At 46.7% G+C, this 17,728-nt stretch overlaps 1 protein-coding gene across 1 annotated transcript in view; it reads left to right on the top strand.

Moving 5' to 3' along the window:
* The window catches only part of vps13b (vacuolar protein sorting 13 homolog B), a 324,029-nt gene that overhangs the window by 111,692 nt on the left and 194,609 nt on the right, over nucleotides 1–17,728 (top strand). The window contains exons 20-21 of the mRNA XM_079275924.1: nucleotides 13,670–13,779; nucleotides 16,691–16,853. Of these exons, the coding sequence (XP_079132050.1) occupies nucleotides 13,670–13,779; nucleotides 16,691–16,853 (273 nt within the window). The remainder of the gene's footprint in view (nucleotides 1–13,669; nucleotides 13,780–16,690; nucleotides 16,854–17,728) is intronic.

Here is a 17,728-nt window from a genome sequence, read left to right as displayed (position 1 = left end):
TTTAGTCCAGCAGAGAAGGCTTAGCTGGCCCTGACGGCCCACCACTGGACTGCACTAATGACTGATCTGAATGCCAAACTGAAGGCAAGGGCCTCTTTGCACATGACATGCAGCCTGGTGAAGGCTTTCATGACAAAGTTGCAGTTTCTTTCAAGCCAGATGCAGGCAACACTCTCACCCATCTGCAAACCCTGAAAGAAGCCACACCATCAGTTGAACATCTCCACAAGTACTCATCCATGTTAGGGGCACTGCATGGTGAGTTTTCAAGGCCATTTCAAGACTTCAAAAGAGTTGAGAGTGAAACATGATTTCTTCTCCTTCACGTGCAGTGTGGATAATGCTTCCAGTGATGTTCAGCTCTAACTCATTGACCTGCAGTCTGATGCAGTACTGCAGAGCACTTTAGTCAGTATCACTGCTGGAGTTTTATTCTTCTCTCAAAGAGGAGAACTTTAAACACATGAGGAGTAGGGATGTAACGGTTCACAAAACTCACGGTTGGGTTCGGTACGATACAGTGGAGCCACGGTTCGGTACGTTTCGGTACAGTAGAAAACTATAAATGCAGAGAAATGTACTTGATTTTAAAATATATTTATTCATTACAACTAACATCATAAAGTTATTCTTTGACTTTGAACAATGATGGAACTATACCTGAGTGACCCATCTTCTGGGGTGTCTTCTTAGCAACACATAAGCATAAAAAACAAAAACTGCTCCTTAATGTTATGTTGTATTGTTACTTACATCTTGCAAAAGAGATTTTTAATCTCAATGGGACTACCTGGTTAAATAAAGGTTGTTTTTTTTAACTTTTTTTAAAAACTTTTTTTTATTATTCAAACGTATTCGTTTCGTCATGCGTACCGAACCGTGAGCCTCGTACCGAACGGTTCAATACGAATATGCATATTGTTACACCCCTAATGAGGAGGCATGCTCAGAAGATGTTGGTTCTCTTTGGATCTACCTACATCTGTGAACAAACATTCTCTGTGATGAAGTTGAACAGATCCAGATCCTCTCTCACTGACATCACCTGTCAGCTGTCCCTCACCTCACACATTCAGCCTGACTTCAGTGCACTTGTTCAAAGACTAGATTTCTCGCACTGAACTGAAAAACAGAAAGAGGTCATTTGTATAGTCATAGTTACAGTAAGACAAGTACTAATTTTGCAAAAACATGATCCCTGTCAGTGTTCTACTATTATATATGAATATTACAAATGTATATTTGTTTGGATCATTATTCCTGCTGCAGATGTTTTAGGTGGAGCTCATTTTAACTCCTTTATACTCTGTTGTTCAGTTTGGGTATTTCGGAAAGTTTTGAAAAATTATAACTTTTTGACTTTCCGACCGTAGCCCTCGTCTCTCGGCTCTGCGGGACCCTGTAGAGGAGCGAGACAGACAAGAGACAGAGAGAGAGCTTACACTTGAACATCAGTCCATGAGCGCCTGTCTGCCAACTGCCCGAGTGTTTACCTTCGGTTGGGAAGTTGGTGAGAACTCCTCAGTTTATCCTGGCCGGGCCGTCTGGGCAGTCAACAGTGGCAGGCTGAGGTAGCACCAACAAGACCTCAGGACCCGACTCCCTGAGAAACACACACCGTCTAAGATGATAAGATGTCGCTCCTTAAATGCACTTAGCTTGAACTCTCGCTCAGCGAGACTTGCAGCAGTCGGGTGAAATCAAATTCCAGGATTTTCGGCATTAAAAAGGCCCGAGTTCTGCAAAACCGTCACACGTGATTTCGTTGTTTGTCTTCACATCAACATCGCATTCGCAAGCAACTAAAAATGATGATGGAATACACAATATCACAGACCTTTTCGATATCCTCGGCATGCGCCTTGATTTGTTTACTGCATTTTACAATGCAAATATACAACTAAACCTCTATATAATTTAACTTGTAGTTACAGTGTCGACTATATGACATACTGCAAGCTGTTTGAAAGAGGGCTCCGGTGCGATCGCATCCCTTTCAGAAGCTTTAGAATCCAGCCTTGAACTGCAGTATCTTTGTAAAATATATCCAGAACTACAAATCCAACAAATCCAGAATACCGTAGATATTGTTGCCTTTGGTCTGTTGACCAATCAGAGGCTGTGTTCCTAACTGTCTGCCAACTCTGATGTAAAACACGTTGGAATAATTTGGGATTAAAACATGTCCTTATATGGAGCAATCTTGTGTTTAATTTAAGTACCTTTGAGGTTTCTGACAAATGTAGTGGAGTAAAAAGTACAATATTTCCCTCTGAAATGTAGTGGAGTAGAAGTACAAAGTTAAATAAAATACAAATACTCAAGTAAAGTACCTTGAATTTGTACATAAGTACAGTACTTAAGCAAATATACTTCGTTACACTCCACCACTGAGCATAACATTTACTCTTACCACTCGCAGCTTATAAAAACCATACAACATACTGCTTTTATTAAAGAGGTGGAATAATATAGAGCAGGATTGAGTTCAGTCTATTGGTCCGGCCCTCCACAACAGTCCCTGTTTCTCATGTGGCCCCTTGGGAAAAAGAATTGCCCACCCCTGATCTAGTGTATACATGCTCGGCCCTCTCAACGTTTCCCTCTCTTTGCCTTGGGGGCCTTAGGGTCCACAGGAACCCTCAACTCGTCTTCCTGCCCCCGGGGGCACTTAGTCTCAACACAGTAGTAATAAACTCTCATCACTCTGAGTCAGGGGTGTGCGTACGTCAGTCTGTTACTACAAACGTGTGTGCGGCAGCAGCAGCAGTAGTCACAGGCCAAGCAGTAGTTGTAAAATCTCATCACTTTTAGTGGTCCTCCGGGGGTCCTGGACTCCTCTCGCTGTGTGTGGTTTGACCTGCCGCGGCCCCCCCAGCCCCCCACATGCCCACTTAGATAAACAGGCAGTAAACACAGGCAGTCCTAGCACCACTCTCTTCCCCTCGCAGCATATACAAGAGCTGCAGATGAAAGGACTGCTTCCCGACGCTAATAGCCACTAGAGATTAGCCCCCCCCCCCCCTTTCCTGCGAGTCATAATTAAAAGTTCAGCCACTATGTTCATAAAGCTTCTAAGAATAGTAGAATACACATCTTAGATCTCCGGTGAGTCTCATGCACTACCTTCACCTTCACTTGAAATGGAAGCTGGTCCCACATCAGCCCTTCTACCCCTGTTACGTGGGTTGAATACGTGCCTGCTTTAAGAGCGCTGTGTGAACGCAAGCCAAAGCCATGAAACCATAATATATACAGGCCCTGTTTACGCTTTTTTATTATTAGCTTATCAGGCCTGCAGGCATATCTGAAAATGTGCATATAACTGATGCAGGGCCACGGGGTTGAAGCTGTTAGTGATTATTTTGAGTCGGGAGGCTCGTGCAACAACATGGTTTCTGATATCTTGAGCTGTTTTTCTTGTCGGGTCTCGGTCCGAGGAGTGAACGGTGTGGTGTGTGGATTGGAACCAAAGAGCAGGGCTACATTCTTCCACTGTGTTGAGCTTTACGTAATGCCACTGCACACATTATTGACCAACTATGGTTCAGATATTCCTGCTCTAGCTGCTGGTTGCCAGTAATCACGAGTGGTGGACGATGCCAATTCATTATCACCGTACTGAAGTATGCTTCTCCCAATCTAAAAGCCCTGCTGTGTTTTGAAGATTAGAGTTCGGGTTAATTATGATAAGCAACACTGCGGGTCAAATGGTTGGAACAGCTTTTCCTCCGGCACGTCTCTTACTCTCCCATTGCATTCCTTTAGAAGTGGGCCAGTTATTCTCAAGGTGGGCTTTGTGAATTTCATGAGTCTAGACAGAAAACATTTTTATGAAGTTCAAGATTTTCCACCGAGACATTGATGTTGGCCTTTTTTGGATCACCTTGGGAATATGTTGTCTCCCTTTTCTTCTCATCAGATGTCTGAAAGGACGGGAGATGGATTGTTGGCGAGCCGGGCCCTTCTGCCGCTCTCACCGTCTGCCGTGTGTCAGCGCTGCATGTATAAGGAACGGTGCAGTGGTGTAAGGAGATGAACAACACTCTTCATTCTCTGTGTGCATCATTTCATCCTGTCATTTTTTATTGGACATCAAGAGAGACACAATGGGACCCAGAGGGGGTCTTGGTCCCTCTAGATGTAGCCTGTGTCCTGATGATACCTCTCAGATTAGAGGTTGAAGGATAAGTGCAGCCTCTCTGGCAGCTGCTTCTATACCTTCAAAGGCTTCTCGTCCTTCCTCCCTCCTGCTCTTCCTCCCTATCCCCATACATCTCCCCCGCCTTCCCTCCCTCTCTCCTCTCTCCTCCCTTTATGTCCTATCCTCATCCCGTCCCCTCCCTTGTTCTCCTTTTTTGTCCCTATCACCCGCCCCATCTCCCTCTCCTTCCCATCTGTCCTGTTGGTCTGCAATATGCCAAGTCTGGGGAGCGGTTTCAAGTGTGTTTAGAGTAGCTGACTCATCGCCGCTTTAGTGCCATGGTTTGTTAATGCCGAGGGCAGCTGATAGCAGTCTGGACGTCCTGTGTTGCAGGTGGCCCACGCAATCCTGTACGTGTGTGCACGTCGCGGTGTTGTGTGACTGTATTAAATACAGCTCTGATGGGTATAAACACCTTGTCCTTTATCATCAGCGTGCGTGCAGACATGAGTGACGTCCTAGCAATAACAAGACGCACACTGGGCCTTTACTCTGCTGTCAGTGAGGATCGTTCAAACCGTGGCTTCATTCAACACTGACTAATGACAGGCCAGAGATGAAGAGCAGCTCTTCGTCTGAAGCTTCAGGACACACGCACAGAACATGTCCTTGGTGAGCTATCATCATCAAGGCTATCATCATGTGTTATTTGGAACACAAAGTTTCATGCAAGAGTTAAAGTTTTGGGGTTAATTGACACACCAGTGAGGGAGCACTAAGCTCCCCTGTCTGTCCCAATCCACCAAACTATACTAACTGACCTTACTCTAACACAAAGCAGAATCTCAATCAGCCTCATACAATCGTCATCTCTACTTCTCCAACATGTCTTGGCGTATGTTTCTCCATCTTCTAATTGTTCAGTTCTCATCATCCTATCTCGGTTTGAGCTCATCCCTCTCAGTATTGACACCGCAGTGACCCCCCCGCTGCACAAGGAAATCCAAGCCAATCAGAGCTAGTGTTCCACTGCGCTCAACACTCCTTCCATTCCTCTCCATCCCTTCGTCCCCGCATCGCAGCTAAAACGGCTCATCCTGAAACCATTAGGCCAAATTGCTAAATGTTTCAAATGTGCAACCACTTAAGGCTTTGTCTTTAAGAGGAGTAATCTTCAATCTACTGTGGCAAGCAAGAGGAGGGCGAGGTGGATGGCAGGAGTGGGAAGTGAGAGGAAGCCAAGTACTGTGGACTGAAACTGAGCTGAATAGAGACGGATAGCAGGAGAAACGATATTAGCTTTTACATTCAAACATCGTCCATAACTCGTGTATTTATTGTTCTGCTGTTGGTTTACAGATTGTGCAGTTAGGTTCATGGCAATGTGAGAGGCCGACACAGTGATAGTTGTCCAGGTTGATAGAGAGTAGAAACTCACACAGTATATACTGTATGTAATGCATAGTAATACTATAGACAGTACGATACTTGCAGAGAGACCAACTGCGCTACCAGAGTTGGCAAACATGCTGCTATGTTCCATTAAAACCATAATCAATTGCTTTAATTACATTTATTGTATTACTCTCACTAGTTATAAGAAAATACTGATTCCCTCTATGGATGCTGAAGACCTTTACAGGAACTTTTCTCAACACTTCCAAGGTTTTCCAAGAAAGAATCCTCTGGTGTACAGAAAATGATGTCCCCCCCCCCCCCATTTTCTGGCAGCAGCAGCTACGTTTTCTTTGGAACAAATATAAGTACCCGGTAGCTAACTTGAGCGTTAACGAACTGAACATCCAAGGAAAAAAGCATTGTAAAGCTGGCTATGGTTTTGTATTGCTCTCTGAGGAGCACAGTGCAAAAATGCCTCATCAGTGACCTCTTATCACCTACGGCGTGGCCAACATTGGAAGAGTATTAGAAATGAACTTCACTCGTCGACCAAACGGACAAGTTGCTTGACGGAGATACTCACTGGATAACAGCCAGCCCGGTAGACTGATAGATACAGTACATAGACAGACCAAAGGACAGGATCCATTGCATGCTGCCGTGCAAACATCAAATCCTTCTGTGAAGCAGTCCTGGCTTCCTGAGTGACCCCAAGTCTCAGCCAGAGGACTTTGATCTGTCACTGAGATCATTACTAAGCTTACCGAGCTGACAAAAGACCGAGAGAACAGAGATTCTGCAGAGAGGTGCAGAGACTTGGAGGTAATTGAAGACAGGATCTCGTCCTTAGTTGTCCCGCGTGCTCTCCAGAAGGCTGAGGTGCTGTGGAGAGAGCCGGCGGGGAAGACTGGAGAAGACGGGGTTGGACGACCACCATCTGGATGTTTCGTTGCAAAACACAGCTGGGGGGGGGGGGGGGGGGGGGGGCTTTGTTCCAAGCAATTGATTAGAACTATATATTTTTTCAAACTGTTGTTTTAGTCTTGAAAACTGTCACACAGAACTCGAATATCTAGCAGCGAAAAAGCAGCATCGTCAGCATCAAGTTCAACCAATGCAAACACGTGCTGAACGTGTTGAACTACATCCACGGCGCCGAACCAAGCTGCACACTTTAATACTCCTTTAAACCTTAACAAAGGCAGCGTATACCAGATCCACTGCTTCCTTCCTAACCTTTCACAATAAAAGCCCTAGACATACAAGGCATATATTCACAGGCGAGTTTTTCCCATTTCCGTGTTGTTTATTCTTCATGCCCCGTTAGGTAAAGGCCTTCATGATGAAAAAGAAAACACACACATGGTAAAGCACCATTTAATCATCATGCAACCACCGCACGCACATCCCTTGTACAAAGAAGTAATAACCAATATGTCATTCATATGGGCCATACTGGATTGATGTTTAACAAACATTTTAGAACCTCCAAAGCCTCTTTTGAAATGTTGTGCAACTACATTGGATGGGTTTTGGGAATCCACATCAAATACAGCTGGAGTTTCCAAAGCGACCCAGAGAGAAAAACCAAATAAAGAATAGAAGCTCCTTGCTCACAGAGTGAAATATTTCAAACTTTAATGTGGTCAAACAATAAAAACATTCATTAAATGTCTGTAAAGAGACGTGCAGATAGGCACGCAGGGCACTTCAAGCATCTGCATTAGCCTTACAGTATACTACATAACAGACCCACATCTATTCCACAAAGTATTCCCTCTGCTTTTTAATGGCATAACTTCTATATGGACATTTTTAGCCTCAGGTGTATATGAAACATTATTACAATATCAAATAAACCTCCAATTTTGCCTTTTGCATTTGCTCCAGTGTAATTAATATGAAATGCTTGGAAGGAACCCCAGCTAATGACAGACATTAAGTGGCTTGGCTCCCCCTCTCCCCGTGACAAACTGAGAGAACTCAGCTTGAACCGCAGAGAAAGCCCATGAGCCAGCTGACTGATAGCAGCGATAAGGAGTTTTCAAGGTAACTATGCAAAACCAAATGTGTCTGTGGGAAAGCAGCAGCAGAAGCAGAAGTCTGTTTATTTGAATGAGCTCAGAAGTGTCTCTCCTGTTTCTCTTACGTTACACTGGAGTTCACACAGTGCACTGTACGTCCGTGATGGATACGGTAATGATACATTCATGCAATCAGGACCGAGTCTGTTTTGTCTCCCATTAAGAAGGCCAGCTATCTCGCTGACAAGGGCCAGGTCACATTTGGTTGTGACTTTAAGCGTTTTCCTTCGGTGTGATTTGAAGCGAGGGAGACAGAGTGTTTCTGTGGGCATATCGGAGGAACAGCGTCGGGGAGAGGGGATAGGAAGAGAGATGAAGGGTGGGATAGTCCACATCAGGGCTGCTTGGGGTTCTAGTAGATGCACTGTCTGGTTGTCTTTTCAACACCAGGAGAGGTGATGTGGATTTATGAAGGCGAGGAATTAACTGGAAGGCAAATATGTTTGGCTGCTGAGCCTCTCATCCACACAGGGAGCTCAACAGAGCTGCTGTTCTGCTGCTTCCAACCCCTCATCTGGCCTCACTTCTGGTCTACAGTACATACTACGGATGTGCACTTGTTGATTTTTACCTGTTCAAGTATGTACTGTGTGTTGCATTTTACGTCTTTTAAAGCTGGAGTACCAAATACGTACCAAACAAGATCACAAAATACTGATGGAGCCTGTCCCCAGCAGCGAGAGCTCTCTTTATGTTGCAGTATACCAGAGTTGTGGCGTCTGTGGCGACTTGAACCTGAAGTGATGCATTTTACGTTAACCAGCCAAAGCTACAGGTGGAAGGAAGAGGAGAGAGACTGCAGTGATGGAGCAGCAGCAGCAGCTAGGAGTATTGCAGAAGCTTATGGCTAAAAGTCCCAAGAAGGGTACAAGAAAGGTTTCTGGCGTGGATGCTCCAGATAAAACAAGGAACTCAGGGTTTGGAGGAAGACTTTTAAATCAGAAAAAGAAAGTGGTGGACGGTGACGCAAATACTGATGACCATTTTCCTTGTTGGAGGCCGCTGGAGGAAGAGGAAGGGACTGAGGGCAGACACGGATGGAGGTGAGCGCTCCTGGGGGGGGGATGTCACAAGCACGCATCGACAGTGTGTGTCGCTGCCAGAGAGGGGGAACACCAAAGCTCGGCACTGCAGGTTTAAGAAACCGATGGAGGATTTATTCACGTTACAGACAAAAGCAAGAACCAGTGTCGGCCTCGATCACGCTTCAGAGGTACTTATTGAAATGATTTCAGAAGTTGACCTTTATTTGGCTGCGCTGTATTTACTTTATATCCTACTGAGCCTGAGGATCAAATATCTCTTTGAATAGTATCTATGTTCAAATAACAACGGGCACACATTACCCGTACTTACACAGGGAACTAGCTACTGTTGAGGTGTGCACCACCCAAAGCGCTGCATACAACAGCGCTGCAGCAGTGGTCAGTGCTTTTGTCTGGACTCGAACAGCAACCATGAGTCATCGAAACCCCGGCAGATGGGAAAGGAGGATCCTCTGTCTTGATGGGAAACGGGGACGGATGTCTCTCTGTGGACAAGATGCAGCCCCGCGCTCTACTACTCATACAGGAACACGTGTTGACATGCATGCTCAAACACAGTTTTGGAGTTACGTAGTGGATTCATGTGTATGTACATGGATCTTTCAACGTGCGTGTAATGTAGACATGCGCGCACACACACACACACACACACACTTGCATGCATGCTTCTGCTGGTTACCCAGACCTGGCTGTGTGTGATGGATCTGGTTCACAGGACTTTGCATGTGGAGGCTTACTGCGGTCATCCCATAAATCACACAGGCCCAAGTCTGAGGCCTAGTCACTTATCATGAAGATTAGGAAAATGACTTCAAAACAACAAAACAAGTTCTCATCATCCACTGTTTTATATGTTCTCTGTGTTTATCTTCTATATCTCCGTCTCTCTTTCTGTGATTCTGTCACTCCAGCCTTCTCCATGTCTGCCCTTTCACTGGCTGAATCACTCTCCAGCTTTCTTCCTGCCTATTACTGTTACAGTACACACAGCAGTAGTCACCTTTTACGAGGTGGGTCCAGCCTGTCAGCTACAGGCTACTGCAGTTGGACCCATACAGACACACTCACGCATGCCTAGATTCTCTTAAAACCCACAAGACTCACATTACCGGCATCCAGTGCGGAGAGTCGCACGGGCCCCGGAGTGAGAGCAGGCTTTCCGTAGGGCCGGGATCTGTTTCCAGTCAAAACCTGCCCGTGTCCTTCCTGGGCTCCTGCGGCTGCATTGCCCCCCGGGCCCGCCGGGTCACAGCACGGCAGGGGGAACAGCAGTGTGTGCGTTAGTCAGTGTCTGTTCACAGTCCTACTGCACACACACACACACACACACACACACACACACACACACACACACACACACACACACACACAAATAGAAACACGTTCACAGAGAAGCACTTACTCACACACTGTCCCTCGCACACAGCCACACACAGCTGAGCCCCTTTTTTCAGCAGTGTCAACGGCTCTCACACACACGCGCACTCTCTCATAGTCACCGACGCACACACCAGCAGAACACCTGTCGGGCCGCCTGGCTCGCTCCAGGACACCTTCGAGTCATGAGCTCATCGGAAAAGCAATTAAAGGCAGCGCAGGCCCCGCACGCTGGCGTAATGTTTTGTTTTGCTACTTGGCTTCAAAATTAACCAAACCTGTCAGAAGTCATCTGGCTGACATGGGCCGGGCTATATTTATTTATTTTCTGTTGGAGGATCTGGACCCAGCGCTACCTCGCGTCCAACAATGAAGTGATTCTGAAGGGCGGGGGAGGGGGGCGATTAGCTAGCTCGAACATGAATTCTTCCTCCCCTCCGTCTACCTGGGGGGTGGATGCCGAGCTCGCCCGCCTCTCTTTGCCTGCCTGTAACTGTGACGGTGGGGTCGTGGCCCCTGTAGTCGGGAGGTTGCGCCCCCTCTCACCCCAATCAGGGCTCTGGTCTCCGCTGAAGGGACTCGCTGTTTGAACTCGCGCTGACCTAACCGCTCCCACTTTATCGGATTTCATGCTTGCAGTGACTGAACAAAAGCAGATTTTTTTGCATTCAAAAATGTATAAACGATGTAATGTGATTTAAAAAAAGACAACAATAGGACAGAGAGATGTGTGGCTGATGGATTACTGGAAAGGAGGAGACCAACAGAGGAACATAGACAGGACTGAGAGGTCAGAGGCCTCCTCTGTCTGGTCTAACGCTCTATAGCCTCAGGCTGTGAGTCAGACGGCCGTAAAACAACACCAGCAGCCCCCTGCTCTCTTCTACCTCTACTGGTCTTAAGAAGAAAGAAAAACACCTTTGACATTAATAGGGCCGCTGTGGGTGAGTCACGGTGAGTGTGTGTCTTCACAGATGCCTCCACGGACACTCTCGCGGCCCCTTCAGCGGCTTTCTGGTGTTTTCTTGGGGAATCATTTAGGAAGTAAAAAAACACCTCTGTTATCGTTGTCATCACTTTCTGTAATGGCCGTCATGCCACCCGGCTGGAGCACAGAAAACCAACAACGAGCCTGCTGTGGAGGTCACGAGGGCCGCTTCACGTTGCCGCACGCTTCAATCGAGGCGTCACTCTCCGGCCGTTGCGTCAACAACGGCGATGACACGAGAAAACACGGCGCGGGCGGCAAAGCCTCGGTCTTCAAAGCCTCGTAGGCCAGGTCAGCATGTATTTTGGTTTCTGTGTCGCTGTCAAACAGACGGAAAGAGAGAGAGAAAAAGAGTGTTTGCTCTGTTCATTTCAGAGCGAGAGAGAGAGAGGGCTTCTTGAGTGGTGTTGTGATTTATCAAAATGGTCACGGCTGTCATTGTGACACGGGGCCGCAGTAAGATGACGGCTGCTGGCACTTTAAAGCTGCTGATGCCACGGCAGTTGCTTCAGCTGGTTATTTAAGCAGCCAGCTTACGATGCACTCAGAAGTCAGCTCCGTTCAACTGATGATGAGACAATTTTGTCGTTATGGAAACTTACACGTGTGGGTTTTTAGTGTATTGTATCTGCTGATGGCGATGACGAAGTGGCTCTCGCGCTGCAGAGCATCCTCCACCAAAAAAGCTCAGTGTGTCTGCATTGGCTTTAGCGCATAACGATGCTGTGCAGTCCACTCTGGTTGAGACTTGTCTCCAATTAGGCATTTTATATACTTTCATTTGCTCATTTATCTCTGTAATAACTGTTAAATAAGCAACCCATCGACTGAGTAATATGATTTATTGTGCCATGACTCATTTCTCCTGAACGTGCTTTGTCGTGCTCAGTGCAATCCCGTCGACCGCAGTTTTGAGTCAGTCGATTTATCGAATACATCTTCGCTGCTCAGCCCCGTTGCCGGCCCTGTTGGGTCCCACACTGCTCACGCTGTTCTGGGCCATTATGAAAACCACTTGAAGCCAGGCGCTGCAGCCACAGCCAAAGCCTATTAAGCAGCCACACTGTGGTGGAGGAGTTCAAGCCACAGGGCTGAGGTTGTGATTCCTTGTCAGGAGGAGGAGGAGGGCGGGTGGAGAGAGGTGGATGCAGGATGACGAGGAAGGCTGGAGGTATGGTCTCAGAAGGAAGGGTAAAGAGTGAAAGAGTGGTGAGAGAGGATGAGGGGTGGCGAGGAAGCATGGATGAAGGAGCATTGTAAGGGAACAGGAGGGGTTTTAGGATGGAATTGAAGCAGGGACAAATGCCAGCAAGGCTGTTGTTGTGGATACATCAATAGATAAATTGTGAAGAAAGATGGAAGTGACGGAAAGTAAAGAAAATTAGAAAGAGAGATGAAGCGATAAAGGAATAAACGTGAGACAGTTTGACCTGATCCAATGAGGAAAGTTTCCCCTCAGAAAGGATCCTGTGCCAGTAACAAACCATGAGTATACCAGTGCACCTGGTGAATAATGATCAGACACACCAGCATGCATACACTACAGTACATTACATCATACTGTACTGTGAATGAACACACAGCACAGACTTTATACATTACACACACACACACACACATTTGACAGCACTAACACACACACACAGGCTCACAGGCCACAAATCACTGAACGTTGTAAAAGTGGAGCAAATTGGAGGAGTTTTATTTGCATTGTTCACAGGGAATAATGGAGGAGGGAGTAACTCCTGCCAAGCTGGAGAGCTCACAAAAATGTGTGTGTTCAGGGAGAGTTCATAATTGTGCTTTGTCCACGCTTCGGAGACATTAAAATGTTTGGCGAAGCAACAAGCAATCAGGCTTCGTTGGAAGGTGAAATGCACGCACACACACATTTGCATGTTCACGCTTACACACTCGCAGCTTTGCCCCGGGGCCTGAAACAGAAGACCAGAGTCTTGTCCAAAGCTCCATTAAACTGCCGAAAGTCCTGCTAGAGCTGAAACATCCTCCCAGCGTCATGCCGGGACATTCCACGGCACGCCAGAGACCCCAGCGCTAATCCCGCCGGCATGGCAGTCATTATTGATAGGATCCTAATGCATTACCTCAGGGCCCCGCTTATTGTTGGTGCAGATTATTATTTAAGAGTAAACCAAAACCTAGAGAAGGTCTCGAGTTTCATAGAAATTTATCAAAAGAAAATGTTATTCTTGGCTTATACCACTTTGAACGGCGCAATTGAAACAAACTGTGCTCCCTTTGCCGCGCTCGATACCCGCCGACGGGAGAGAGGAACAACCTCACGCTCAAGCTGAACAGATCTACCCTAAGTCACCTGACATTGATTTCAGTGATCCGCAGAAATAACCGCAGCGGCAGCATGGGGACATTTTTGACGATGTGAGTTCAGATAGTTTTCTCTTCATTCTGCGCATCTCTTGATGTGGGTCCTGTTGAATCAGCTGTGTCGACCACTGAAGTATCGTATCGGCTGCTGTTCTGGTGATTTTGTACTTCCTTTCCTATTCGCCTTTAATGCTTTTTGGGAACGTACTCATCCATGATGGGTTTCGATCGTCTTGGTCTGCAGACTTGCATTATTAAATCCTCTGTGTCTTTGTTCTTTGTCCAGGTGCGGTCCTGCTGGTCAGTGTCCAGGGCATAGCTGTCAACGTGGACCCGGTTTTCTGCACGTGGCTGCTGTACCAACCTCGCAGAGGGAGCGGCAGGCAGCAGCAGCAGGTACCCGATCCAAACGCCTCTTGCTGCCCCTTTGATTTTGGTCAACATTTGAACATGTTTCACACTCGCACATGTAATCTGTATGAATAGAGAACGAGCAGCACGAGAGTCTGAAGGGAACATAAATGTCTCCCTCCCTACCCTCTCATTCCCTGCTACCTTTTCCCCCATGTGCTCTGCTCCCTGTCTTCCATCCCCTCTCTCTCTATTTATTTGACAGGGGTCATGGTGATGGTTATGGACATTGAATGTCTCTGTGCCCACGCTACACACACACACACACACACACACGCTCCGTTTGATTGCCTGGGATACAGCACAGGTTCTCCCCATTAAGGCACATGACTATATATATAGAGAGAGAGAGAGTACATTAAAGTATCGTATTGTAATACTTTCTTTCCTTTTTGTTTTAACAAGTTGCTCTGTTTCATGCCTTCTGCAATTTGGAAGGGCTGTCAGCGTGTGTGTGTGTGCGCGCGTGCGTGTGTGTGTGTGTGTGTGACAGACAGAAAGAGAGAGGGAGTTAATTGCACCAACTCCTTACTCTGGAGGTTATTGCTGTACGAGGGTAAACAGATGTTATGAGTTGAACTGCTGCCAGTGTGAGCGATACACAACGCTGGCTGCTGTGTGTGTGTGTGTGTGTGTGTGTGTGTGTGTGTAGACATGTTGTTTATGTGTGTGGTTCTGTGAGCTCAGCTGCCTGTCAGGGCCACTCCTCAAGGCCTGGCCCGGTGTAGACCTTCAGCTGAAGGCCACACAGCAGCCTGTGAAGGACAAGGGGGGAGAGGACACGGACTGGTGGGGTCAGGATGGCCGGGGATGACGCGGAAGGAGGACAGATGGACCAGAGGAGAAGGACGTGCATGTCCCACGTGAAGAGAGGAATTTAGAAGAGATTTAGAGGCTAGAGAAGTGGGGGGGTGGGGTGTGACGCGACATAAAAAGTTGATGAGAAAGAAGTTGAGTATGAGACAGGCGTCACAAACAGGGACTCCAATTGGAGACGTGTGATAAAGAGATAGACAGATATGTGAGGAAGGAACATATGGAGGGAAATAAAAAAAACACGGGGAATGGGGGAAAGCACAGGACATCATAGAAGGAGGTGCAGAGAATGGAGAGGGATATTGAATGAAATGTCAGGCAAGCAGACTCACAGGCCCCGAATCCCAGAGGTAGAGGGAGATGGTTGGGGAAGCGGGTAATGAAGAGAAAGGGAATAAGAGGAGAATTTTATGTTGTGTGTGTGTGTGGTAGAAGGAGTTAGCTCACACTATGTCATCTATCAGGAATGAGCGATGGTCATTGGGTAAGGTACCTGCTTTTAGCATGGAGCTTTGAAATATTTTCCATGAAGTGATCAAACTCTTTGTACCATTGAGTGTTCTTCCCCAACCAACAAAACAGTCGTTTGTTTGTCTCTACAGTATTTTACTGTCATGTATTACCTGTAGATCAGTGTTTTATTATAGACTGCATGCTTTGCTTGCAGTCTGCACAGCCACAAGTTTCTGTGTCAAACGGACACTTGGGGCGTGGAATGTATAGGCATTTTCATACAGCTTCACTTATGTTCTTCTTACCTTTCACAATAAAAGCCCTAGACATATATACTGCATCGCTGCTTACCAGAGGGTACTTATATCCACTCAGAACATTTTGCTAAGATGCAACTTAACAAAATACCTGATGTGTTTTATTTTATTTCTTAAATGTATTTATCTCCAATACAGTGTTTGTGTTTGCTATGAGTGTGTTTGGAAGTGTCTTTCTAATGAGAGTATTTTGAACACCCTGCAATCAGATCTTTAAAGGTACTCGACATGGAATCCTGAGCAAATTTATGATTAAGGGAAGGCTCTCAAAATGGCAATGGCTGAGCCGGCAGCTAACAGTGCTAACAGTGCAAACAGAGCTAACATTGTTTACCTGGGGGGACCGAGACAGCGGCGTCAGTCAGGGCTGCTTCATCAGTGGTAGCCGCAGTATGAGCGCAGGCAGAGAGGTGGCAATTAGCTAGCTGGTGGGGCACAACAGGGAGACTCACATGCACTAACATGCGCGTCCGGCCGGTCTGGCTGCATAAACAAAGCACAGAGTAGAGAACTTCATCCTCTGCTCAGGTTGACATCCCTCCCATTATAACTTTACACAGCAAATAGTCTGCTGCTATGTTCATGCTCTGAATCCCGTATAGTGAACTTGACTTTCAAGTCAAACGTAACTTTGTGCAACTAACCTACTGGCCAACAGTTTTTCATTCATCCTATGCTATGTTGCAAAAACCTCATCATTTGGCGTCATGCCACAGTCAGTAGTTTCATATGCTAATGTACAGCCTTTGGGTCCCGACCCAGTCATTGAAAAACAACTGCATCAACATGTGTGTGTGTGTGTGTGTGTGTTTACTCAGGCTGCAGTACATCATTGGCCTGCAGCCTTGTGCAGCTGCATCATACCCTAGTGCTGCCTCTGGCTGATGCTAATGGGGTTTCCTTATTTCAGACCAACCTTCCACTCTTCTGTCTCTAAGCCACCTCACTGCCAGCCAGTGTGTGTCTGTCTGTGTGTGTGTGTCTGTGTGTGTGTGTTCGGCCTGCCAGCAGCATGGGAGACTGCTCAAAAACAACACGGAGCTGTCACTAGTCCTTGTTGGTCTTGGAGGCCTCTGTTGTGTTCCACTGCATTTTTCTCTTTCTCTCGCTGCCTCCCCTTTCTGTCTTGCGTTGCATTGCATTATGCATGCTGTCTCCTGTTCAACCCACGTCTTTGAAGCTGTCTAAAGTTATCTCCGGGTCATGGCCTTACTAACACAGAACAACAATACAACGATAAAGAACAACGTTTGGATGATTTGCACTCCTACACTTGATAACGTGTTTTTTCCTTTCTTATGGCCTCATAGGTGCTCAGTCATGCTGTGATGTCATTGCAGACTCCAGGTTCAGTCCCTCTGGCCAAGAGGAGAGAGGACGAGGCTTCGGTAGGGAGCACACCGCTGGCCAAACAGCCGTCCAATCAGGCGTCGGACTATGCCAGCAGCCCGGTCAAAACGAAGACGGTGACAGGTAGGTTTACTAACCCCAGGCTGAGCTGCAAGTTCAATATTGAAGCTATCACTATGACATTGCATTGAGGGAACAGGTTTCGACAACATCTTCTCTCAAGTGTTTGTTTTCAGATGTGTTTTACATAAAGATTAATATACAAACGAAAACTGCGACGACAGTTACTTCTCCCTTGATGGATGCAATAACTGCAACATGTTTCTATGTTTAAGGATATGGTCTTTCAGTGGCGGAATATTAATTTGTACTGCATGTAGCCCTGTTTCTATGCAATGCAACCATGTTACTATGATGTTGCATAACACACTACAGCTCGCTGACACCTGAGTGAACCCGTTTCTCAGAGGACACCACATATCCAGGCATGTCCTCCTCTGTTTTCCTCCTCTGGTAGTATTACTGTGGGCTCAGATGCCCAGAATAGATGAGTGGCTTGGCCGTGTGGAGCCTTCCTCGATGCCAGTTTTCCGCTTTTCTGGGACCCCCCTGTTCAGAGCAAACGCGTCCAGTGCATGCACGCGCACACACACACACACACACACACACACACAGAATACATGTACATGTCAGCACACACGTACATAATGTACAGGCTGGTAGGTTTTATACTGTACATGTACACACACAGACACTCTCACACACTCATGCAGCTTTGCTGTGGTCTGATCCTTAGATCCTTTCCAGAATTTTCCAAATCGGTCTCTAAATAGGAAACTCTGAACCTTTTGAATGGAGATGGCCAGAGAGGACAGAGATGAGATGTAGAGGAGGACCTCGTCACCGATGTGACTGCTTAGTGTGAGGAACAGACTGTGAAACACACCAACAGTATAAGTGTTTAGGTTAGTGTTGAAGGTGGTAGGAAGGGCTGCCAC

This window comes from Melanostigma gelatinosum (genome assembly GCF_949748355.1).
Source record: "Melanostigma gelatinosum genome assembly, chromosome: 9".
Lineage (NCBI taxonomy): Eukaryota > Metazoa > Chordata > Actinopteri > Perciformes > Zoarcidae > Melanostigma > Melanostigma gelatinosum.
Note: the sequence above shows the minus strand (reverse complement) of the source record. Positions and strands in the feature narration are given on the sequence as shown.